The sequence below is a fragment of the Ammospiza nelsoni genome, chromosome 3, assembly GCF_027579445.1.
Source record: "Ammospiza nelsoni isolate bAmmNel1 chromosome 3, bAmmNel1.pri, whole genome shotgun sequence".
Classification (NCBI taxonomy): domain Eukaryota; kingdom Metazoa; phylum Chordata; class Aves; order Passeriformes; family Passerellidae; genus Ammospiza; species Ammospiza nelsoni.
Window position 1 is genome coordinate 113,612,702 of NC_080635.1, and position 24,628 is coordinate 113,637,329.

Here is a 24,628-nt window from a genome sequence, read left to right on the forward strand (position 1 = left end):
GCTTAAATTGCAATGAAATTCAAATTAACCCACGCTTGTGTTGAAAATGGGAAAGATTTCAGGATTGTTTCCATTGCTCTGAGATCCAGGATTACACTCACAGTTTGTTTTCCAGTCAACATGATAAGATTTGTCACTGTAAATTAAATTATTGTTGTTATTATTATTATTATTATTATTATTATTATTATTACTAAAATCTTGTTTCATTTCCTAAATTGCAATGAAATTCAAATTAACCCCTGCTCTTGTTGAAAATGGGAAAGATTTCAGGATTGTTTCCATCACTGCCATTGCTCTGACAAACTCACAATTTGTTTTCCAGTCAAATGAGGTAAGATTTGTCACTGTAAAGTAAATTATTATTATTAAAATCTTGCTTGTTTTGCTTAAATTGCAATGAAATTCAAATTAACCCACGCTTGTGTTGAAAATGGGAAAGATTTCAGGATTGTTTCCATTGCTCTGAGATCCAGCATTTCACTCACAGTTTGGTTTCCAGTTAACATGATAGGATTTGTCACTGTAAAGTAAATTATTATTAAAATCTTGCTTGTTTTGCTTAAAAAGCAATGAAATTCAAATTAACCCACGCTTGTGTTGAAAATGGGAAAGATTTCAGGATTGTTTCCATTGCCCTGCAATCCAGCATTTCACTCACAGTTTGGTTTCCAGTCAAACGTGGTGGGATTTGTCACTGTAAATGAAATTATTATTGTTATTTCCATTGCCCTGCGATCCAGCATTTCACTCACAGTTTGGTTTCCAGTTAACATGGTAGGATTTGTCACTGTAAATGAAATTATTATTGTTATTTCCATTGCTCTGCGATCCAGCATTTCACTCACAATTTGGTTTCCAGTTACCGTGGGGGAAAAAATGAAATTTTTGCCCACAAAAATGGAGGAATTCCATCCTGAAATTCCGTTTCATGCGGCCCATTCCACCCTGCCACCTCAAAGGATGTTGAAAATGTGCAGTAAAATAAGAAATGAACCATTACCAGCTCAAAAAGTGCATTCGTGAAAACGGGAGATGAGCAAACTGCTGAATTCTTGAATTAAAATTACAGCAGGTGAGAGGATTTTAATCCTATCGGGATTTTAATCCCAATATTAAAACCCATCGGTCCAGTGTTGTCAGACAACGCATTAAAATTTGTTAAAATTTGAATTTTAAAATTAATTTTCTTTAAAATTTGTTAAAAATTCAGTGCTAACAGGAATAAATTTTATTTTAAAAATAAAATAAAATTAACAATAAAAAAGTTAATTTCATTCAAATTAAATAAACAGCAGGCAGGGATGGGAGTGAGTGGGCGAAAAAAAAAAAAAAATCTTATTTAAATTTATTCCACAGCAATAGGGAGGAAAAAAAAAAAGGGGAAAAATGGGATTGTCTATTTTTGTTACAGATAAAAATGATATTTGCAATTACATCATCTTCCAGAATAATTAAATTCTTCAAAACATCAAGGCAATTTTAATTTTTTTTAAAGAGGAGATCAGAAGGAAAATAGAGAAGATTTGGAGAAAAGCGCAGGAACTGCTTCAAAGGACTCAGCGAAAATTACTTTCAAAGGAAAAATTGCTTTTAAATTACTTTTTCACTCCCTGAAATTTACTTTTAAAAAGAGTTTCGCTCATCATTCCTGCAGAAAATTTCCTCCCTATCAGCAGCAAAGTGAAATAATTTTCCATGAGATTCCCAAATTCCAGGAATTTCCGTCTTTGGTGCTTATTTACATTCAATCCTCAAAAAACGGGCAAAAAGAATTCTTTATTTATTTTCTTTCTGGGCTGATTGCAGAGATCCAACCAAGGCTGGATTTAAATGTGAATTTAAATGTGAATTAAAAAGTGAATTTAAATGTGAATTAAAAAGTGAATTTAAATGTGAATTAAAAAGTGAATTTAAATGAGTTTATTCTGATTTTTGACTGATATTTCTGATTTCAGGCACACAAATGAAGACAGGTTCTGGTTCTTATCTGACCAAACTCTCCCCTTTGGAATATTTTGAATTTTGGGAATATTTCTACTTCTGGGAATATTTCTCATTTTGGGAATATTTCTGATTTTAGGCAGCCAAAAAAACAGAATTTCTGGTTTTCATCTGACTAAACTCTTTGCTTGGGAATATTTCTAATTTTTGGGAATATTTCTGATTTTAGGCAGCCAAATAAACAGAATTTCTGCTTTTTATCTGACCAAATTCTTTGCTAGGAGGTATTTCTAATTTTTGGAATATTTCTAATTTTTGGAATATTTCTAATTTTGGGAATATTTCTAATTTTGGGAATATTTCTGATTCCAGGCAGCCAAATATTTCTGACCAAACTCGCCACTTGGGAACAATTTTCATTTGGGGAATATTTCTAATTTGGGAATATTTCTGATTCCAGGCAGCCAAGTAAACATTAAAGCTTCAAAAAATATGCTTTTATTTCACCATTATTCCCCACAAAATTCCCATTTTCCCCCCTAATTTAAGGATAAATTTCACCACCGTGAGCTGAGGATAAAATAATTTCCCACCACAGCTTTGGGAATCTGGTTCAGTTACAAATCTGGATTATTTCATATGGGAAGAGTGGAAAAAAATATAAACGGAGGAGTTAAAAGGAAAAAAAAAATTTTTTTTGAGGGGAAAAAAAAAATAAATTGAGGGATTAAAAGGGAAAAAAAATTGAGGGGAAAAAATAGAAATGGAGGGGTTAAGAGGAAAAAAACCAACATTTTTTGAGGGGAAAAAAATATAAATGGAGGGGTTAAGAGGAAAAAAAAAACCCAACATTTTTTGAGGGGAAAAATATAAATGGAGGGGGTTAAAAGGAAAAAAAAATGAGGGAAAAAAGTAGAAATGGAAGGGTTAAAGGGAAAAAAACCCTTTAATGCCCCCTGGGCTCTCGGCTCCTTCAGCCCAATTTGCAGTGAATGAAACCTCAGAAACCTCCATTGTTCCTTTGGCTATTTTTATTTTATTTTAATTTATTTTTATTTTTATTTTATTTTATTTTATTTTATTTTATTTTATTTTATTTTATTTTATTTTATTTTATTTTATTTTATTTTATTTTATTTTATTTTATTTTATTTTATTTTATTATTCCAACCCTCAGTTTCAAGTTTTTGCTGAGAATTTGGCCTCCTCAAAACCCTGATGACTTTATAGATGCTTAAATTTTAATTATTTCAATGTTTAAATTTAAATTTCCATCGGTACGCGGTGGTGTTGGAAATGAATCAAGACAAAGCCACGTGTCTCCCTTTTTTATTTTTCTTTTCTTTTCTTTTCTTTTCTTTTCTTTTCTTTTCTTTTCTTTTCTTTTCTTTTCTTTTCTTTTCTTTTCTTTTCTTTTCTTTTCTTTCCTTTCCTTTTCCTTTCCTTTTCCTTTTCCTTGAAATTTCCTTGAAATTTCCTTTCCTTGAAATTTCCTTTTCCTTTTCCTTTTCCTTTTCCTTTTCCTTTTCCTTTTCCTTCTCCTTTTCTTCCTTTTCCTTTTTTTCTTTTTTTTCTCTGTTTTTAAGCATTTGAGATTCAAACCACAGCAGTGAAGAATTAATCAAACAAATAAAATTGCAACCACCCACAGATTTCCTGCCATAAAAATTGGATGGAAGAGCCCCACCTTAATAAAACCTTACAGAAAAAAACCAAAAACAACCCCCAGAAAGGGTTAAAAGGTAATAAAAGGATTATTCTCAAACCTTTAAGTGATATTTTATTGCGTTGAAATGTGAGCTGGGATGACTCAGCTGCTGTTTTAACTGCTTCGGAGCCAAAACGGTGATTTTTAAATATCCCTCGTGTGTGCAGCTGTAAAATCGAAATTTGCTGTAAAACCCTCTGGAAATAAAGCTCCTTTAAATTTAATTTATTTATTTTAATTTTTTAAAATTTATTTATATATTTATTTATTTATTTTTCTATTTTCTGCAAATTATTTTAAATAATTAAATTTAGTATTCCTTTCAATTTAATGATTTAAAATAATCGGCAGAAAATATCTAAGGAATGTAATTCCAAAGAAATCTGACGTTTTGGCCCAAAATCAGGCAATTAATCCCTAAAATATTTTATTTTCTGAATAAAGCAGTGCAGAGTTTGATCTCAGGGCTCTCAGAGGCTTCTGTTCCTGTGATAACTCAATTAAACCCAGCAGATCAATCTCAGTTTCTTGGAAAAAAAACCCCCCAAGCTGATGGGCTGCAAGCTCTGGTTTTCTTCAGGAGATGCTTTAAATCAGATTTTATACGGATGGAGGAGATGGAAAACCTCCAGGCCATCAAAAACCCCCAAAACTGCTACAGACGAACAAAAATGACAAAAATCAGTTCAAACCTCAAAATTCTTTACTATAAAAACTTCCAACGACCAAAAGTAAACTCATCGAACCCTGGTCCTGAGGCTGGTTTGAAAAAACATCTTTACATCTTCAGTCGGAGCCACGCAACCCAAAAACTCCAGGAAAAATCACCAAGAGTTGATGGAAATTCTGATTTCCCAGCAACACCCAATAAAGAATTATCCCAATAATTTGAATGTGGCAACAAATTTTTAAAATTTTGAACAGGAACAGCAGAGCTTTGAGCGAGGAACTCAACGAGGAACTCAGTGAGGAACTCAACGAGGAACTCAGTGAGGAACTCAGTGAGGAACTCAACGAGGAACTCAGTGAGGAACTCAACGAGGAACTCAGTGAGGAACTCAACGAGGAACTCAGTGAGGAACTCAGTGAGGAACTCAACGAGGAACTCAGTGAGGAACTCAACGAGGAACTCAGTGAGGAACTCAGTGAGGAACTCCACGAGGAACTCAGTGAGGAACTCTCCACTTCCACCCGGTTCAACTTCCACAGCAATAATTTCACACAGCACCTTTGGATGAGCAGCACCTGTGAGAAACCTGAGTGTACCTGTGAGAACCTCAGGCAGAGGAGGGAAAATCCGCCCTCGGCGTCGGCTCGGAGTGCAGAGAGCCCCAAAGGTCCCTGGAGCCAGCCCAGGGCTCACGCCCCAAGTGATTCCACTGCTCCAAATCCACCATCATCGTGGACACCACCATCATCGTGGACACCACCATCATCGTGGACACCACCATCATCATGGACACCACCATCATCGTGCCCACCAACATCATCGTGCCCACCACCATCATCATGGACACCACCATCATCGTGGACACCACCATCATCGTGGACACCACCATCATCATCATGGACACCACCATCATCGTGCCCACCACCATCATCATGGACACCACCATCATTGTGCCCACCACCATCATCATAGACACCACCATCATCGTGGACACCACCATCATCGTGGACACCACCATCATCGTGGACACCACCATCATCATGGACACCACCATCATCGTGCCCACCACCATCATCATGGACACCACCATCATCATGGACACCACCATCATTGTGCCCACCACCATCATCATAGACACCACCATCATCGTGGACACCACCATCATCGTGGACACCACCATCATCGTGCCCACCACCATCATCATGGACACCACCATCATCATCGTGCCCACCACCATCATCGTGGACACCACCATCATCGTGCCCACAACCTCCACCCCTTCCAGAGGGGGAGCACACAAAGAATCCATTTTCCCCCAAGCAAACCCAAATTTTCTACATTCCCTTTGTTCTCGGGATACCTTTGCATGCACATGGACACCATGTCCACCAGCATCTGCTTTGAGTGGAAAGAGCCCCAAAAGGGCTCTGGAACCAGCCCATGGCTGACATTCCACTGTTCCAAATCCACCATCATTGTGCTCACCACCATATTGTGCCCACCACCTTCTTCCTTTCCAGAGGGGGAGTGCACAAAGAATCCATTTTTTCCCCCAAATAAATTCATATTTTCTACATTCTCTTTGCTCTCAGGACACCTTTGTAGGTATCACAGCACCTGCTTTGAGTGCAAAGAGACCCAAAAGGTCTCAACCCATGGATCGCATTGCAAGTGATTCCACTGCTCCAAATCCACCATCATCAAGGACGCCACCATCACCGTGCCCACCACCTCCATCCCTTCCAGAGGGGGAGCACACAAAGAATCCATTTTCCCCCCCAAAAATCCAGATTTTCTACCTTCTCTTTATTCTCAGGATACCTTTGCATGCACATGGACACCATGTCCACCAGCATCTGCTTTGAGTGGAAAGAGCCCCAAAAGGGCTCTGGAACCAGCCCATGGCTCACATTCCACTGTTCCAAATCCACCATCATCGTCCCCACCACCATCATCGTGCCCACCACCTCCATCCCTTCCAGAGGGGGAGCACACCAAGAATCCCTCAAGCAAACCCAACTCTTGTACCTTCTCTTTGTTCTCAGGACACATTTCAGGTGTGAAAATGCAAAAAAGGACAACGGAAAGCCAAAAAAGAACAACGGAAAACCAAAAGCGATGGTGGAAAACCAAAAAAGGACAACAGAAAGCCAAAAAAGGATGGAAAGCCAAAAAAGGACAACGGAAAGCCACAAAAGGATGATGGAAGGAAGGTTGGGCATGGAGCCGGGCGGCGCTGCTCACCTGGAAGGGACAGGGGATGTGGTACTCGCGGCAGCGCTCCTGGATCCACGTGGTCTCCCACACGCCCCGGTAGGCCTGCTCGTAGAAGTAGCAGCCGATGACCACCAGCAGGGGCACGAGGTAGAGCACGCTGAAGACGCCGATGCGGATCATGAACTTGACCAGCTTGTCCTGGTTCTCCTTCTCCAGCGGGATCTCGATGCGCACGCGGTTGAGGGAGATGATCCCGGCCAGCAGCAGGGACACCCCCACCACCACGTAGAGGCACAGGGGCGCCAGCACGAAGTAGCGCAGCGCGTCCACGTCGTAGAGCCCCACGAAGCACACGCCGCTGATGTTGTCGCCCTCGATCTTGTTCATGGCCAGCAGGATGATGGTGAGCGTGCCCGGGATGCCCCAGGCGCTGGCGTGGAACAGCAGCGCCTTCTTCTCGATGGCCTCGCTGCCCCACTTGGGCACGGCGGCCAGGAACCAGGTGATGGTGAGGATGACCCACCAGACGCTGCCGGCCATGGTGAAGAAGTAGAGCACCATGAAGAGCATGGTGCAGGCCTTGTTGTGCGAGCCCTGCGTCACCGTGGAGGCCTTGTACTGCGAGGGGCTGGAGGCGTTGCAGGCCACGCGGTCCTCCAGCAGGAAGCCGATGAAGAAGATGAGGGACACCATCATGTAGCAGACGGCGTAGAAGATGATGGGGCGCTCCGGGTAGCGGAAGCGCGTGACATCGATGAGGAAGGTGAGGAAGGTGAACAGGGTGGCCGAGAGGCAGACGATGGAGATGACGCCGATGAAGTAGCGGGCGAAGGAGAGCTCCTCGCGGCGGAAGTACATGTTGGGGCAGGGAGGGGAGCAGTCCCGCACCCTGAGGAAGGAGTAGCCCAGCTCGGGGTCGATTTTCAGCTCCCGGGGACACCAGAAGCCGTAATCCCTCTGCACGGCCATCGGCGCCTCCTCCGTGGGCTCGCCCGCCAGGTTGAGGTCAACCAGGCGAGGGTAGGGCTCGTCGCAGTCCGGGAACCTGAAAAGAGGAGTTTACAAGGAGTCTACTCAGAGTTTACAAGGACTGGGAGCCTCACTGCACACAGAACTCACAGAGTCACCGGGTTGGAAGAGATCTTAAGGACCACTGAGTCCAACCATGCCCCAACACCTCAACTGAACCCTGGCGCCCAGTGCCACATCCAGGCCTTGTTAAACACACCCAGGGATGGTGACTCCACCACCTCCCCGGGCAGAACATTCCAGAACTCCATCATTGTTTCAGTAAAAAACTTTTTCCCAATATCCAACCCATATTTCCCTTGGCACAGCTTGAGACTCTCCTCGTGTTCTGTCAGTTCCTGGAGAAAGAGCCCAACCCCACCTGAGCACAGGCACCTTTCAGGAGCTGCACAGGGTGGTAAGGTCACCCCTGAGTCTCCTCTTCTCCAGGCTGAGCACCCCCAGCTCCCTCAGGGTTCCTCACAGGGTTTGTGTTCCCAGCCCCTCTCCAGCCTCGTTGTCCCCTCTGGACACGCTCCAGGTCCTCGAGGTCCTTGAGGGGCCAGAACTGGACACAGCACTCCAGGTGCACAGGGCAAGGATGATCCCCCTGCTCCTGCTGGCCACACCATTCCTGATACCAGAATCAGGATTTCTAGGGGTGACTTCAGGCAAACCAACTGGAGCGAAACCAGACAATCCAAAAAATGGGGAATCCATCAAATTCTGCACTATTTAGTCACAAACTCATCCCACAGAGCAACGTTAAAACTATAAAATAAGTTTAAAAATAAAACAGGTGAGGAGCCAATTTGAACTTCAACCAGAAGGTAAGGATGCAAAATCCATCCCAGGAAATCTGAGTTCAAACCCACAGCAGCAGGATTTAAAAAACATTTTAAACTCTTTCCTAAGCAGCTGCACTTGCTGCCATCAGACAGGGCAGTGAGGTGGTGACACCAAAATTCCAACTAGCACTGCCACCAGTTTTAATAGATGGAGTTATGATGATAATATTTGTGTAGTTGACACCAGCATTAATAAATGGAATGATGATGAAGATTTTTGTGTAGTTGATACCAGCATTAATAAATGGAATGATGATGGAGATATTTGTGTAAATAAAGCTCTGACTGGAGGTTCAGGACTGTTGGAGTTTTGAAGGAGAGGGTGGAGCAATCCCAGTAACTTAGAAACATCCTCTGATTTATTTAACTAAAATAATTCAAATTGTTTTTCATTCTCTCCAATCCAACTGGAAACTGTTTCTTCCTGTTCCTGCTCCTCAGTTTCATTTACTGTTGGAGTCACAAAAACCAATAAAGCACGAAGATCCTGTTTTTAATTTCATGCACGCTCTGTCTCAAACAGCTTGGAACTGGATCATTTTTCTATGAATTTATTTGTGCAGCGTAAAGCTGAGCACAGCTGTTTGCAGCTCAGCAAGGGGCACATGCTCTGCTAACAGCTTTGAGATTTCCCCCTCATCAAGCCCAGCCAGTTTTCAGCTGATCCCCTGGGCAGGAATAGGAACTCACTTCCCACCTCAGGAAAGGCTGCTGGCAAATGGGAAGGAAAACATCGCCGCGTGTGACGGAAAACGTTAAAAACACCTGGTTTTAATGGGCCATAAAACTCCTGGATGGGAGTAATTTTATCCTGAAATCAAAAAAATTTAAAAAGTGTTTTTCTCACCTGGTGCACTCCATATCCTCGGGCCAGGAGACCCCGAACATCTCCATGAGCTTGGAGCACTCGCTGTGGGCGCGCTGGCACAGGCGGCGGCAGGGCAGCGTCACCCGCCCGTACTCCATGCACACCGGCGCGTACAGCGCGCACAGGAACGGCCGGAAATCCCGCGAGCACTCCAGGTTCACCATGGGGTGGAACGGCTGGCACGAAAAAGGAAACGAAAAGGAGAATTCAGGAGCTGAAAGAAGAACTTTGGTGGAATATTTCGCTTTTGTCTCATCACAACTGTAACTGTGAAGGCTGTTGGGAGAAATGATCAGCGGGTTGGAACTCAGGGGTTTTAGGAAGAAAAATGACAATGAAAATATTCCCAAGGGATATTTATATCTTCCATCTGAAGGGCTGGCAAGGAAAATAAAACATAAGAATTCAGTAGCTGCAAGCAGCACTTCGGTGGAATATTTTGCTTTTGTCTCATCACGACCATAACCGCAACCGTGACCTTCTGGCTGGATGGAACTTGGCGCTTTTAGGAAGACAGGGGACCATGGGGACAATAAAAAAAATCCCAAGGGATATTTATATCTTCCATCTGAAGGGCTGGCAAGGAAAATAAAACATAAGAATTCAGTGGCTGCAAGCAGCACTTTGGTGGAATATTTTGCTTTTGTCTCATTGCGACCGTAACCGCAACCGCGACCTCCTGGTTGTTGGTGGAAATGATCATCAAGATGGAACTCAGGGCTTTTAGGAAGAAAAATGACAATGAAAATATTTCCGAGGGATATTTAGGTCCTCCATCTGAAGGGCTGGCAAGGAAAATAAAACATAACAATTCAGTAGCTGCAAGCAGCCCTTTGGTGGAATATTTCGCTTTTGTCTCATCGCGACCGTAACCGCAACCTTCTGGCTGGATGGAACTTGGAGGTTTTAGGAAGAGAGGGGAGCATGGGGACAATGAAAATATTCCCAAGGGACATTTATGTCCTCCACCTGAAGGGCTGGCAAGGAAAATTTAATAAAAAAGAAGAATTCAGTAGCTGCAAGCAGCACTTTGGTGGAATATTTTGCTTTTGTCTCATCACGACCGTAACCGCGACCTCCTGGTTGTTGGTGGAAATGATCATCAAGATGGAACTCAGGGGTTTTAGGAAGACAGAGGACAATGAAAATATTCCCAAGGGATATTTTTATCTTCCATCTGAAGGGATGGCAAGAAAAAATTTAAAAAAGGAAAATTCAGAGCTGCAAGCAGCACTTTGGAGGATTATTTCACTTTTGTCTTATCGCAACCGTAACCGCAACCGCGACCTTCTGTCTGGATGGAACTCGGCCCTTTTAAGACGACAGGGGACCATGGGGACAATGAAAATATTCCTAAGGGACATTTAGATCTTCCATATGGCAAGAAAAAATTTTAAAAAGGGGAATTCAGTAGCTGCAAGCAGCACTTTGGTGGAATATTTTGCTTTTGTCTCATCGCGACCTTAACCGCAACCGCAACCTTCTGGCTGTTGGTGGAAATTATCATCAAGATGGAACTCAGGGCTTTTAGGAAGACAGAGGACAATGAAAATATTTCCGAGGGATATTTAGGTCCTCCATCCAAAGGGCTGGCAAAAAAAAATTACAAAAAAAGGAGAATTCAGTGGCTGCAAGCAGCACTTTGGAGGAATATTTTGCTTTTGCCTCATCGCGACCGTAACCGCGACCGCGAGCTTGTGGCTGGCTGGAACTCGGGGGTTTTAGGAAGACAGGCGACCATGGGGACAATGAAAATATTCCCAAGGGACATTTATATCTTCCATTCAAAGGGCTGGCAAGAAAAATTTTAAAAAAGGAGAATTCAGAGCTGCAAGCAGCACTTTGGTGCAATATTTCACTTTTGTCTCATTGCAACTGTAACCGCGACCTTCTGGCTGTTGGTGGAAATGATCATCAGGATGGAACATGGGGCATGAAAAAATTCCCAAGGGATATTTTTGTCCTCCATCTGCATTAAAATCAGTGGGAATCTGATGGATAAATCCTTCTCTAGGTGGATTTCAGTTGTCTCATGAAGGTGGATGTGTCTCTCATTCCCGGCCCGCACGTTATTGTCACCACATTTCTCTCCACAGAGAAAAGCAAGGCACAACTTCCCAAGAAATTTCTGGGATTCACATTCTCTGAACCTCAGAGAAAGAAAAAACAACTCAGTTTAGATGTAATGTAATACAGTATAGAATAATATGGTAAAATAAAGTAATTAATTAGCCTTCTGATAAGATGGAATCCTCCTCCTCATTTCACCCAGACATCAGGCAAAAACATCACCGATACGTTATCCCAGTTATTTAAATTCCCACACAGCCATGGATCTTCCAGAGCTGTAATCACAGGGAAGGCACAACCAAGATTTCATTTCTTGCCTAAGCATCAGAAAGCACCCTGAAATCATAAAAAAATAAAAAAATTCTAAATAAATAGCCGGTGTCTTGTGCTCCTGCGGAGGTTTATAACAGGTTTGGGTGTCGATGAGAGCAACACTCCTGGGAAGCTCTGAGAGAAAATCTGTCAGAGTTAGGGAAATAGAGCTGGTCTGGAGCATTCCTGAAGGATAAAGAAGGAAAAATGAAGAGGAAAGGGATTTATGTCTCAGGAGAAGCCGGTGAGTGGTGATAATCCACGTCATTGTCCAGCGTGGGTTCATTCTGCTCTTGGGTTTTGTGGTTGGTCCTTAAAACTCTCCAAGAATTAAGCAATGTTGTATTCCAAATCTCTGTGGCAGCCACCACCATCCAAAGCCTCACCATCCCTTTGGATATCAAAGTAAAATCAATAATATTCCTGTGAGAGCGGAATTAGAGAATATTGGAATACACTAGCACTTGCAATTCTGGAATGAAACAAACCCCAGACTGGAAAAACCTCTCCTGAATTATATTTCAAATCACACCTCAAAGGGAAAAAGTGGTTTCATCAACAGCTTTGTTCTACACAGATTTTTTAGAAAAAAAGCCCCATTATTTGGAGAGCAGGGGTTTTCTCCACAGCCCAGCAGGATTAAGGAGCAGGAATTGTAATCCTTGGAATTTGCAGCACAATGACTGAAGCACAAATGAACCCGTTAGATATAAATACACATAAATCCTAAATCTTGTTACGAGTGCAGCTGAATGAAGAGGAGCTGCAGAAAGATTAAATTCTCAAGCAGCAATTTCCTGAGAAGTGTTTTAAACCAATTCAGCATTTTCTTTTGCCAAACTATGGAGCAGAACTGATCTAACAGGAAAAAGGAGGTCGATTTCTGTGAGCAGAAAATACTGGGAATCACAAGGAAAAGTTTCATTTCTCCCTTATCACCTCTCAATCCTTCCCAGATACCTCCTTCCCTCTGCAAAAGGAAATTTTGGGAATACAAGACAAAACCATGCTATGGCTTTAATGTGGTTTTTTTTTAAACATCATCATAATTTGCCAAATTGATTAAATTCCCTTAATTTCTCAAACTGAAATTCAGCAATAACTTGCAGGAAGAGCAGGATAAACCTTCAGTTATCAATGAGGGAGAAAAGGCAGCAGCAGTTGGGAAATATTTGCATTTACAGGCTCAGGTTACTCAAGGGACTCCTTGTGTTTGGCTGGACATGTACTTCAGATTTATTTTTATTTTTATATTTATTTGTGAGTATTTATTGTCTACAGCAGAGTTAAATCATTGTTTGGCCACATGGATCCAAGAAATTGATTCCAGGGAGTTCCAACACCTGCCTGGAAAAGCTGGGGGTAAAAGACTTTTCTTAATGGAAAGGGAAAATAAAATAAGAACCCCACTTTTATTCTGATAAGAGTTGAACTTCCCTTCTTTACAAAAAGCCTTGAAAATGAGAAGATTAAGTTACAACTTTATGAAAAAGGAGTTCCTGTTTTCGTGCCTGCCCCAATCCCAAGGTTTTGCAGAGTTATCAACCAGGAAAAGGCAGCAGCAGTTGGGAAATATTTACATTTACAGGCTCAGGTTACTCAAGGAACTCCTTGTGTTCGGCTGGACATGTACTTCAGATTTATTTTTATTTATATATTTATTTGTGAGTATTTTTTGTCTACAGCAGAGTTAAATCCATTGTTTGACCGCACGGATCGGAGGAATTGATTCCAGGAGTTCCAACACCTGCCTGGAAAAGCTGCAGGTAAAAGTCTTTACTTGATGAAAGGGAAAATAAAACAAGGACCCCACTTTTATTCCGATAAGAGTTGAACTTCCCTTCTTTACAAAAAGCCTTGAAAATGAGAAGATTGAGCTACAACTTTATGAAAAGGAGTTCCTGTTTTCATGCCTGCCCCAATCCCAAGGTTTTGCCTCCTGCCACTGCAAGTTTTCACAAACCTACTCCTAAATTTCAAATTCTCCTGACAATTCCTCCCCTACTTTGCTCTGATACACCTCCCATTAAGAAAAGATGTTCCCAAAATTCCTTTTTTCCTGCTGTTTTTCCTTTGTTAGAGGATCTGTTTGGTTTTGGTGGAGTTGCAGAGCCTGAAGCGTTCAGGAAGAGACCTCAGAGCACCTCAAGGTGCAACCACAGCTCCAGTGAAGGGCCAGGAGAGGAGGAAACTGCCCCAAGCTGTGCCAGGGGAGCTCCAGGTTGGAATTCAGAGGGAATTTCCTGATGGAAAAGCTGCAAAACTTTGCTGTAAAACTGAGAATGGGCTGCCCAGGGCAGCTCCCTCTGCCAGCACCCCAAAAATGATCCTGTGAACTGTAAAATCATGAAGAGGCTGAGCTGGAGAACAGGTTGGAATTCAGAGGGAATTTCCTGATGGAAAAGCTGCAAAACATCAGAATGGGCTGCCCAGGGAGCTTTGGAGGTGTCCAAGGAACAACACTCACAGCTCTGGGCTGGGGACAAGGTGAGGATCCCAAAAATCCTTTCCAGCCTAAACAATCCTGGGATCCTTCAAAACTTGGGAAGTTTTGAAGTGAACTTTGAAATCATGAAGAGGCCGATCTGAAGAACAGGAGAAAAATCCCTACAATAATTCCTGATAAGACAGAAAAAGAGATTCACTCTCCCTGAGGCAGCATTTGTGCCTGGGGGCAGCTCCCTCTGCCAGCAACCCAAAAATGATCCTGTGAACTTTGAAATCATGAAGAGGCTGAGCTGGAGAACAGGTTGGAATTCAGAGGGAATTTCCTGATGGAAAAGCTGCAAAACTTTGCTGTTAAACTCAGAATGGGCTGCCCAGGGCAGCTCCCTCTGCCAGCACCCCAAAACTGATCCTGTGAACTTTGAAATCATGAAGAGGCTGAGCTGGAGAACAGGTTGGAATTCAGAGGGAATTTCCTGATGGAAAAGCTGTCACAAACTTTGTTGTTAAACTCAGAATGGGCTGCCCAGGGCAGCTCCCTCTGCCAGCACCCCAAAAATGATCTCCATATTTTCTTCCCCCCTTCGCAGCTCCCGAGATGAAAGGTCACCTCCGCCTCCTGATGATGCTGCTCCCTATTAAAAATGAACCCAGGGGGATGAAAAGATTCCTTTCATGCTCTTGCCCAAGGACCAGAGCAAGTCGTGACATCAACGGGAACAAAAGGCTCTCTGTTCGTGGGATGTGCCCCACACAAAAACAGCTCCAGGAGCAACAAGGAAAAGGGCAGGAGGAGGCCTGGCAGCCAGACTGATCTCAGTGACTCAGCCCTGGGAAACCCAAGAGAAGGAAGAGATCAAACCCAAGAGAAGGAAGAGATCAAACCCAGGAGAAGGAAGAGATCAAACCCAGGAGAAGGAAGAGATCAAACCCAGGAGAAGGAAGAGATCAATGCTCCTTTAGGAAGAGATCGACTCCTCTTGGCCTGGTTTTGCCACTCAGGTGTTGTGGGAAGGGAGCTTACAGACAAAGTTCATCCTCCGAGGGATGAAAGCCAAAGGAGAGATGGAATGTGGAGATTTCCCCCACTCCAAATCATTCTTTTAGCAAATCCTCACTTTTGTTACAAAGCAAGAGCAGTAACTCAAATTACAAATACACCACAGAGTTCCAGTTTCAGCCCTCACAGCACTGAGAGATAACAAACCCCAAAACTCTTTTATTTTATACACAGACATTTGGCCGCTATTTGGGAAGATTTAAACCAATTTACTTGGGCGATCTTTCCCCACTCTGTTTATTTACACATTCAATTCTTTGATCAGAGAAGTGAACAGGAAACATCCTCATCAGCTCAGAGAGGGAAGGAGGGAGCTTTCCCCCTCAGGCTCCAGGGAAGGGAGCGATGCCACGGCTGGAAATCGCTGCTGTGCCTCGGGGCACGGCCTCATGAGCCGCTCTTTGTCCTCCATCCCCGGCCTTTGATGGAGCTCAATGTTCATTAGGGAAAAAAAAATAAATAAAAAAAAAAATCGGGAATTGCGTCTCAAAGGGCAAAACCTTCCAGGCTGCGTGTCCTGGAGAATGGGATCGGGTTTGGGGTTGTTCTGCACACAGCTCCGGCTTCCACTTGTGAAAAGCAACAATCGCTTGGTTTGACAATTTTCAAAGTTTCGTAGTAATAAAATGGTTACAAAAATAGGAGTACAATTAGAGTAATAATAATTTGGATAATTCGAATTAGGACAATAGAGACAAAGAGTTACGGATGTCTGGGTAACTTTTCTGGGCAAAATAAGCCTGAAAAAGGACACACATTAACAGAGGATTAACCCTTAAAAACAACAGCCTGTTGCATATTCATACACCTCATCCACGATGCATCAATTCCATTCAAACACAGGATTCTGTCTGCTCATCCTCAACTTCTTCCTCTGAATCCCAACAGCGCCTTTGAGGTGGGAAGAAGTTCATTTCTGCTGATAAGAGAGCAATAAATTCTTTTTCTCTGAAAGATTCAGGTGTCCTGTGGCTGCTGTCTCTTTAAAAAAAGTATCCTACATAGCACAGTATCTATTTTAACATTTTTTATAACCTAAAACTCTATTTACCACTACTTACTACTTAAGAGAATGAATCCAGCATCACTTTCCAACACAACACACATAATATTCATTTGAATATTTGCCAAAAGCCAATCATAAAATACACACATTTTTCACACACTGAGCACCTCCTGTTTCTACCAGCACAGTAGATTTCCTCGAGACCCTAAAAATTTATTTTCCATCCCCCCAGACCCCTGAGAACCTCTGGATCCCCTGGATCCTGGCGCTCAAACTCCACCTGGAAATGTTTGTTCCAGGTTCAGCGAACGGAGCTGCTGGAATAAACCCATGAAATCCTTCCTCAACCCAAACGCAGCTGCTGCTCCCTAAGGAAAACCAGGGAATGTTCCCAGAGGCTGGGCAGAGCAGGGAGCAGGATTTGGGGCACAGAGCTGGCACAAAGTCAGGGCAATTTCTGCAATTTCTGCTTTTCCCCACCCACTTTGGCTGGATCGTGCCGTGAAATCAAAGGTGGCAGCCAGGCCCAGGTGTGCAGGAGCGAGTTTGCTTCTCCTGGAACCGACCCAGCTCACCCAATTTCACGCTGCAGAGCCTTCCCTGTGATTTCTGAGGGCAAGAAGTGACTCTGCCCCAGCCCGCTCCCCGTGCTGGGTGCCAGGGCACGCTCAGAGAGCATTCCTGGCACGGGGCACGGCCCAGCTCAGCTCACCACCGTTCCCTGTGAGAAACCGAGGGGCATTTTGGATTTTGGGACCATTTCTGCTTTCTCTCGGTGCTACAAAGCCAAACGGGGCACAGCTCTGGCTGCCTGGGGCGCTTCTCCCCTTCAGCCTGGAGTGAAGTTATTCCCAATTATCTGCATGAAGCCCCTCAGTATCCCAGTGGAGTGAAGTTATTCCCAATTATCTGCATGAAGCCCTTCAGAATCCCAGTGGAGTAAAGTTATTCCCAATTATCTGCATGAAGCCCTTCAGTATCCCACAGCTCATCACTTGGAAAAATCCCGATGGCAATGAGGGTTACACTGACACTGCGCTGCTGGGAAAGGGAAAAAAATCAGATTTTTTACCTTTGCACTAAAAATAATTGTCTGCATTTGAATAGTTACATGTCTGCATTTAAATAGTTACTTAAGAAACTCCAGCAATAAATAATTTCTTAAGAAACTCCAGCATCTGATGGCAATGAGGATTACACTGACACTGCGCTGCTTTAGGGGCTGGGAAGGGAAAAAAAAAAATCAGATTTTTTTTACCTTAGCACTAAAAATAAATGTCTGCATTTAAATGGTTACTTAAGAAACTCCAACAATAAATAGTTATTTAAGAAACTCCAGCATCTGATGGCAATGAGGATTACACTGTCACTGCACTGCTGGGAAGGGGAAAAAAATCAGATTTTTTTACCTCAGCACTAAAAATAAATGTCTGCATTTAAATTTAATGAAATTACTTAAGAAACTCCAACAATAAATAGTCACTGAAGAAACTCCAACATCTGATGGCAATGAGGATTACACTGACACTGCACTGCTTTAGGGGTTGGGGAGGGGAAAAAAATTGGATTTTTTAACCTCAGTACTAAAAATAAATATCTAATTTTTAAATTTAATTAAATTATTTAAGAAACTCCAACAATAAAACAAAAGGCAAGCAATTACTGTGGGTTTAAATTATATTTTTTCCATGCTATAGGGTGAAGGCACTCACCCTGTTATTCACTTTATGGCAAATTATTTTACCTGCCTTGCTCTGAGAGGGCAGCAATCATCAGAAACCATCCCAGGCTTTCTGTCTGCAGACAGACAGACAGACAGACAGACAGCCAAGGTTCATTTCTGCAGGAACAAACAGGAGGATAAAGATGGAAGTGGTGAAAAGGCAGCCAATGACATTAATCTGTGCCCGTAGGTGCCAACAGCAAAGCCATCTGCTCCTGCTCCTTAAAGATCTCCTGCTGCATTTTAAATTCCAAAGTTCCTCTGGAAACGGCGTCCGTCTGTCCATCTGCACCGCTCCCGGTGTGGGATTTGGGTTTGGGAATGGGGGTGCGGATGGAACCGCTTCCATTTGTGGCGTTGGTGGCAGCTCAGAGGGTTTGGGCTCCCTCCTTCCCCTCCGAGTGCTGCTGTGAGGGGCGTGGGAGGGTTCCAGGGGAGATTGTCAGGGAAAGAAATCCACAAATAAATAAATCCATTAATAAATCCATGAATAAATCCACGAATAAATCCACAAATCAATCCACAAATAAATCCACAGATAAATCCACAAATAAATCCAGCACCCTCTGGATGGATTTTGGGTACTGTTAAATAAAGACATTTTGCCTGGGTGAGGAAGAGGCTCTGGGGCAGGAGGTGTAAATGTTGTCAGGGTGGTGTTTGTCACAGAAATGACACATCCCCATCTCCTGCAGGGGTGACATTCCCAGTGGGATCCCAGAAATGACAAAGGTGACATTCCCAGTGGGATCCCAGCCCCCAGGCCTGCTGGCACCATGGCGAGGGGAAGGAGATTCGTGGGGAGAAGTGGAGCAACAACAACAACAACCACCAGCACCTTCTTCTTCCCCCTCTCTTTCTCCTCTTTTTCTTTCTTCTGCTCCTTCTCCTTCATCTCCTCCTTCTCCTTCTCCTTTTCCTTCTCCTCCTCCCTCTCCCTCTCCTTTTCCTTCTCCCTCTCATTCTCTTTCCTCCTCCCTCCTATTCATCTCCTCCTTTTCCTTCTCACTCTCCTTCTCCTACTCCTCCTTCTTCTCCTTCTCCCCCTTCTTCTCCATCTCCTTCCCTTTTCCTCCTCCTCCTCCTCCATCTCCTCCTTCTCCTTCTCCTTCCCCTTGTCCTCCTCCCTCCTCCTCCCTCTCCTTTTCCTCTTCCTCCATCTCCTCCTTCTCTTTCTCCCTCTCCTTCCTTCTCCTCTTCCTCCTTCTCCCCCTCCTTCTCCTTCTTCCTCTTCCCTCTCCTTCTCCTCTTCTTCCTCCTTCTCCCCCATCTCCTTCCCCTCTTCCTCCATCTCCTCCTTCTCCTCCCTCTCTTCATCCTCCTTTTCCTCCTCCTCCTCTTTCTCCCTCTCCTTCCTCCCTCTCCTTTTCCTCTTTCTCCTTCTTCTCCCTCCTCTCTTTCTTCCTCCCTCCTCCCTCTCCTTCCCCTTCTCCCCCTCCTCCATCTCCTTCCTCCTCTTCCATCTCCTTCTCCTTTTCCTCCTTCATCTCCTCCTCCTCTTCCTCCTTCTCCCCCTTCACCTTTTCCTCCTCCTCTATCTCTCTCCCTCTCCTTTCTTCTCCTTCTTCTCCTTCTGTCCTTCTCCTCCTCCTCTTCCTCCCTCTCTTTCTCCTGCTTCTCCTCCTCCTCCTCCCCTCCCTGGCCGCCATGGCCAGGTCACACAATTCCTCCCAGCCGCAGGGGAGGTTCCTTGGGAAAGAACCGCTCCAACGTTTCTCCTGCTGAGCAAAGGAGGAAAAGAGTTTGGTGGGATTTGTCTGGGGATTTGACCCTGACTGGATGGAATTCACACCCCGATCAGGCTCTTCAGTGCTCCAAAAAATACACATAAAAAAGGGGATTTCTATAAATCACAAATGGGATGGAAAATACAGATAACACAGCCAAAACTCAAAGCCGCCATTTGCATTCTCCTCCCCTTTTCACTTTTGCAGCCTCACACAACACCAAACCCCGCAGAACACAACCACACAAGCTGAATTCCCCAACTCCCACTGAAGAAAATTTCCTTTTTATCCTCAAAGGCTCGATTATTCTTTATTTCCTTTTTATCCTCAAACGCTCGATTATTCCTTATTTCCTTTTTATTCTCAATGACTTCCACCACCCCCCACGTGGCCTGGCTGTGGTTTTCCCCCAGCAGAAGCAGCAGGATGGCCAAGGGGGTTTCACATCACCAGCCAGGGCAGGCTGCTCCATCTCTAGCAATAATTCCTATTTTCTATTTTTTTTCCCCACCAGGATGAGGATGGCAGAAATTTCCTGAATTTTGACATCAGGCTCAGCTGTTTCCTGGCTGACCAACCATGGGGACCTGCAGGGTTCTGACTGCCTTAAATGTCAAAATATCCCAAAATTTCAGAGAAAAATGATTAAAGTGCGTTGTTTAGAGTCATTCTAATAAAATCATTTTCCTTTTTCTCTCTTCCCTGTTTACAATCAGGACCAGCAACTCCTTGGGAATTGGTTAAATGTAGGAATTTTGCTGAATTTTGATTCTAAGAAAAGAAATGTTACCTAAATCTTTCAAGAAATGATCCAGCAATATCCACAAATTTAACCCCAAAAGTACTCAGGGGATTAAATGATGCATTTCCATGGAAAAGTCCCCAAAAGGGGTTTTTTTTTGGGGAGAGAAAAATTACATCTTTGGACCTCAAAATTACGGATATTTCACAAAGAAATGATTAAAATGTATTGTTTAGAGTAATTCTAATAAAGATATTATATTCCTTTCCCCTCATGCTTTCCTGCACTGCCAGTCCAGGACACTGAGCTGTCTTTTGGTGGAAATAATTCAAAAATCAGCAGGTTGTGCACAAATAATTCAGGATGGTTTTCCTGGTGTGCAGCCCTGCTGTCTCCTGAATGATGGAATCACAGAATCAGGGAATGGTTTGGGTGGGAAGGGACTTTTTAAAGCTCATCCAGTTCAAATCCTGACACCTTCCACCATCCCAGGGTGCTCCAACCTGGCCTTGGACACTTCCAGGGATGGAGCAGCCACAAATTCTCTGGGAATTCCATCCTCACCCTCAGAGGAAGGAATTTTTTAAATTTTTTTCCTCATTTTTCTGCATTTACTGGAGTAGGATCCATCCAAACCAAGCTGCTCCACCTCCAAATCTCAGCACCTCCCATTTAATTCCATATTTTCTCCACCACAGCTTCTCTTCTCCCTCCTTCCCCAAGAACAGGAATTCCACAAAAACAGAAATTTCACATTTTTTAACTCCAGACTATTTTGTTTGTGAGGACTCTCAGGGTCTGGAGATTATTTCAGCCAATTTCCAACAGCAGAAAATTAAAGCTGCAGCACTCAGCACTCTTCCCATGCATTCATTGGGAAAATCTGGCCAGATTAGGACAAAATCCAGATTTTACTCAGGAAAAACTGTGAATTTATCCAAAAGTCTGGGTGAAAAACCAAAAATGTTTCTCTCAGTGTCCCCTGGGCTCCAAACAAAATCATCCTGAACTGTGAGCAAGGCAATAAAGCCACTGCAGAAATACAAGGTGAGCTTTGGCTGACCCCGGGAAAAACTTCACACGTTTTGGTGTTGTCTTATCTATCAAGAGTTCTGTTATCATTACAGTGCAAGGACTCCACACTGCCAGAGTTCCATATCTCTAAATGAATATCTTCATATTTCTCAATGTCAGTTCAGTTTTAGAGCTTTTCTCTGTTTACAAAGCACTTCTTTTCAAAGCCTTTTGCACTCATATTTAACAAATACCAATAGATGTAATTGATATATTTTGCCAATAGTTCAGTATTCAAATCCCATTTCCCCGAATCCACAGGGTTATATGGTCAAATCCTGTTTCCCTGAATCCATGGGGTTATATGGTCAAATCCTGTTTCCCTGAATCCATGGGGTTATATGGTCAAATCCTGTTTCCCTGAATCCATGGGGTTACATGTTTTAGTCCCAAATCCACAGGGCAATGCAGTTTAGTCCTGAATCACGTCGGGGTCACCATTTGTTGTCCTGTATCTCAAGAATTCTCTTGTCTTATCTATCAAAAGTTCTGTTATCATTACATTGCAAGGACTCCAAACTGCCAGAGTTCCATATCTCTAAATGAATACCTTCATATTTCTAAATGTCAGTTCAGTTTTAGAGCTTTTCTCGGTTTACAACGTACTTATCTTCAAAGGCTTTTGTACTCACATTTAACAAACACTAAGAGCTGTAACTGATATATTTTGCCAATAGTTCAGTATTCAAATCCTGTTTTCCCAAATCCACAGGGTTATATGGTCAAATCCTGTTTCCCCAAATCCACGGGGCATCCCAAATCCACAGGGCAATACAGTTTAGTCCTGAATCACGTCGGGGTCACCATTTGTTGTCCTATATCTCAAGAGTTCTGTTATCATTACATTGCAAGGACTCCACACTGCCAGAGTTCCATATCTCTAAATGAATATCTTCATATTTCTAAAAGTCAGTTCAGTTTTAGAGCTTTTCTTGGTTTACAAAGTATTTATTTTCAAAGTCTTTTGTACTCATATCTAACAAACACTAAGAGCTGTAATTGATATATTTTGCCAACAGTTCAGTATTCAAATTCTGTTTCCCTGAATCAACGGGGTTATGTGATCAAATCCTGTTTCCCCGAATCCATAGGGTTATATGTTTTAGTCCCAAATCCACAGGGCAATATAATTTAGCCCCAAATCCACGGGACATCCCAAATCCACAGGGCAATACAGTTTAGCCCTGAATCACGTTGGGGTCACCATTTGTTGTCCTATATCTCAAGAGTTCTGTTATCATTACATTGCAAGGACTCCACACTGCCAGAGTTTCACATTTCTAAATTAATATCTTCATATTTCTCAATGTCAGTTCAGTTTTAGAGCTTTTCTCAGTTCACAAAGTACTTATCTTCAAAGCCTTTTGCACTCACATTTAACAAACACTAAGAGCTGTAATTGATATATTTTGCCAATAGTTCAGTATTCAAATCCTCTTCCAATAGTTCAGTATTCAAATCCCATTTCCCCAAATCCACAGGGTTATATGGTCAAATCCTGTTTCCCTGAATCCATGGGGTTATATGGTCAAATCCTGTTACCCCAAATCCATGGGGTTATATGGTCAAATCCTGTTACCCCAAATCCATGGGGTTGTATAGTTTAGTCCCAAATCCACAGGGCATCCCAAACCCACAGGGCAATACAGTTTATTCCTAAATCACGTCAGGGTCACATTTGTTGTCTTATATCTCACGAGTTCTGTTGTCTTTATATCTCAAGAGTTCTGTTGTCAGTACAGTGCAAGGATTCCACACTGCCAGAGTTTACCCACACTGTATCCCCCCACATTTTGGGATCAGCCATTTTTGGAATTCTTCCAAAAAGCCACCTCCACAGCGGGACACAAAAAATGAAACGAGGTGGAATTGGAGGAAACTTCCCTCTTTAGAAAGAGATTTTCCTTTTCTTTCATTATTATAATTCTATAGGACAAAGAATTAAAAATAATGGTAATTGTATCCCACTTTTCCACTGAACTAACAGTGGCTGAATTTATTGGGATGTTTTTTTTTAATTTTTCAAAGAAATTGTCCATCCCAAAATCAATTTCTTTTACCCAATCAAGGGATTGCAAACAGGCCTCTGGATTCATCAGACAACAATACAGGACAAACTTAAGACTGAGAATGCCTCAATTTACTCCGATGGATTAAATGAAAATTAATTTACACTTCTAAATAGAGGAATTAGGACAATTAGTGGTCGCCTTCAATTTTTTAACCGTTTTTAAAGGGCTATTTCTAGCAAACATGTGTGAACACAGCAGCTGTAAATGGAAATTTCAGATTCATCAGGCAACACTCTCCCTTCCATTCAGTGCCAAGTTAATGAGGTCACAGCTGAACGCGGCAGGGGGGGACGGGGGCAAGGAATTAAAAATAATTGCAATTGTATCCCACTTTTCCACTGGCCAGACAGCTGCTATCCACCAATCCCAAAATCCTCAGCAAAAATGAGGACAAAGCCAAGCCCCTGACTTGGTTTTTCAGTTAATATTCGACAGAATTCCCACGGTGTTTCCACTGAATTGTTTCTGCAGCACCCTAAAAGGGTTTTTAGTGCTCTCAAAATAGATTAATGAATATTTTGCCCTCAAAAGTTCAGGTTTTTCCTCCTTGTTGAAGCTGGGAGTTTGTTCCCAGCTCTTTTCTGTACCACAGAGTTTTGGGGAAAATCTGCGGAACACTCCCAAGTAGGATGAGGCCAAACAATAATGGGATTAATAAGAGAGGGCAAAAATTAAAAATAATTGCAATTGTATCCCACTTTTCCACTGGCCAGACAGCTGGTATCCACCAGTCCCAAAATCCTGAGGATAAACCCAAGCCCCTGACTCGATTTTTCACCTAATAATTCACCAGATAAATATTTGACAGGAATTCCCACAGTGCCTCCACTAATTTGTTTCTGCAGCACCCTAAAAGTGTTTTTTAGTGCTCTCAAAATAGATTAATGAATATTTTGCCCTCAAAAGTCCAGGATTTTCTCCCTGTTGAGGCTGGGAGTTTGTTCCCAGCTCTTTTCTGTACCACAGAGTTTTGGGGAAAATCTCTGGAACACTTCCAAGCAGGATGAGGCCAAACAATAATGGGATTAATAAGGGAGAGGGGAGGGAAACAAGGGAAGACAAAAAGATGATGCAACTGCTCTGCAGAGGATAAATCTAAATTATTTCCCATTAAACAGAATAAAGAAAAGTAAA

At 42.8% G+C, this 24,628-nt stretch overlaps 1 protein-coding gene across 1 annotated transcript in view; it reads right to left on the reverse strand.

Moving 5' to 3' along the window:
• Nucleotides 1-24,628, reverse strand: part of FZD3 (frizzled class receptor 3) — an 80,600-nt gene that overhangs the window by 20,112 nt on the left and 35,860 nt on the right. Inside the window, exons 3-4 of the mRNA XM_059469259.1 lie at nt 9,243-9,439; nt 6,567-7,584 (exon numbers count right to left, since the gene is read on the reverse strand). Coding sequence (XP_059325242.1) covers nt 6,567-7,584; nt 9,243-9,439 — 1,215 coding nt within the window. The remainder of the gene's footprint in view (nt 1-6,566; nt 7,585-9,242; nt 9,440-24,628) is intronic.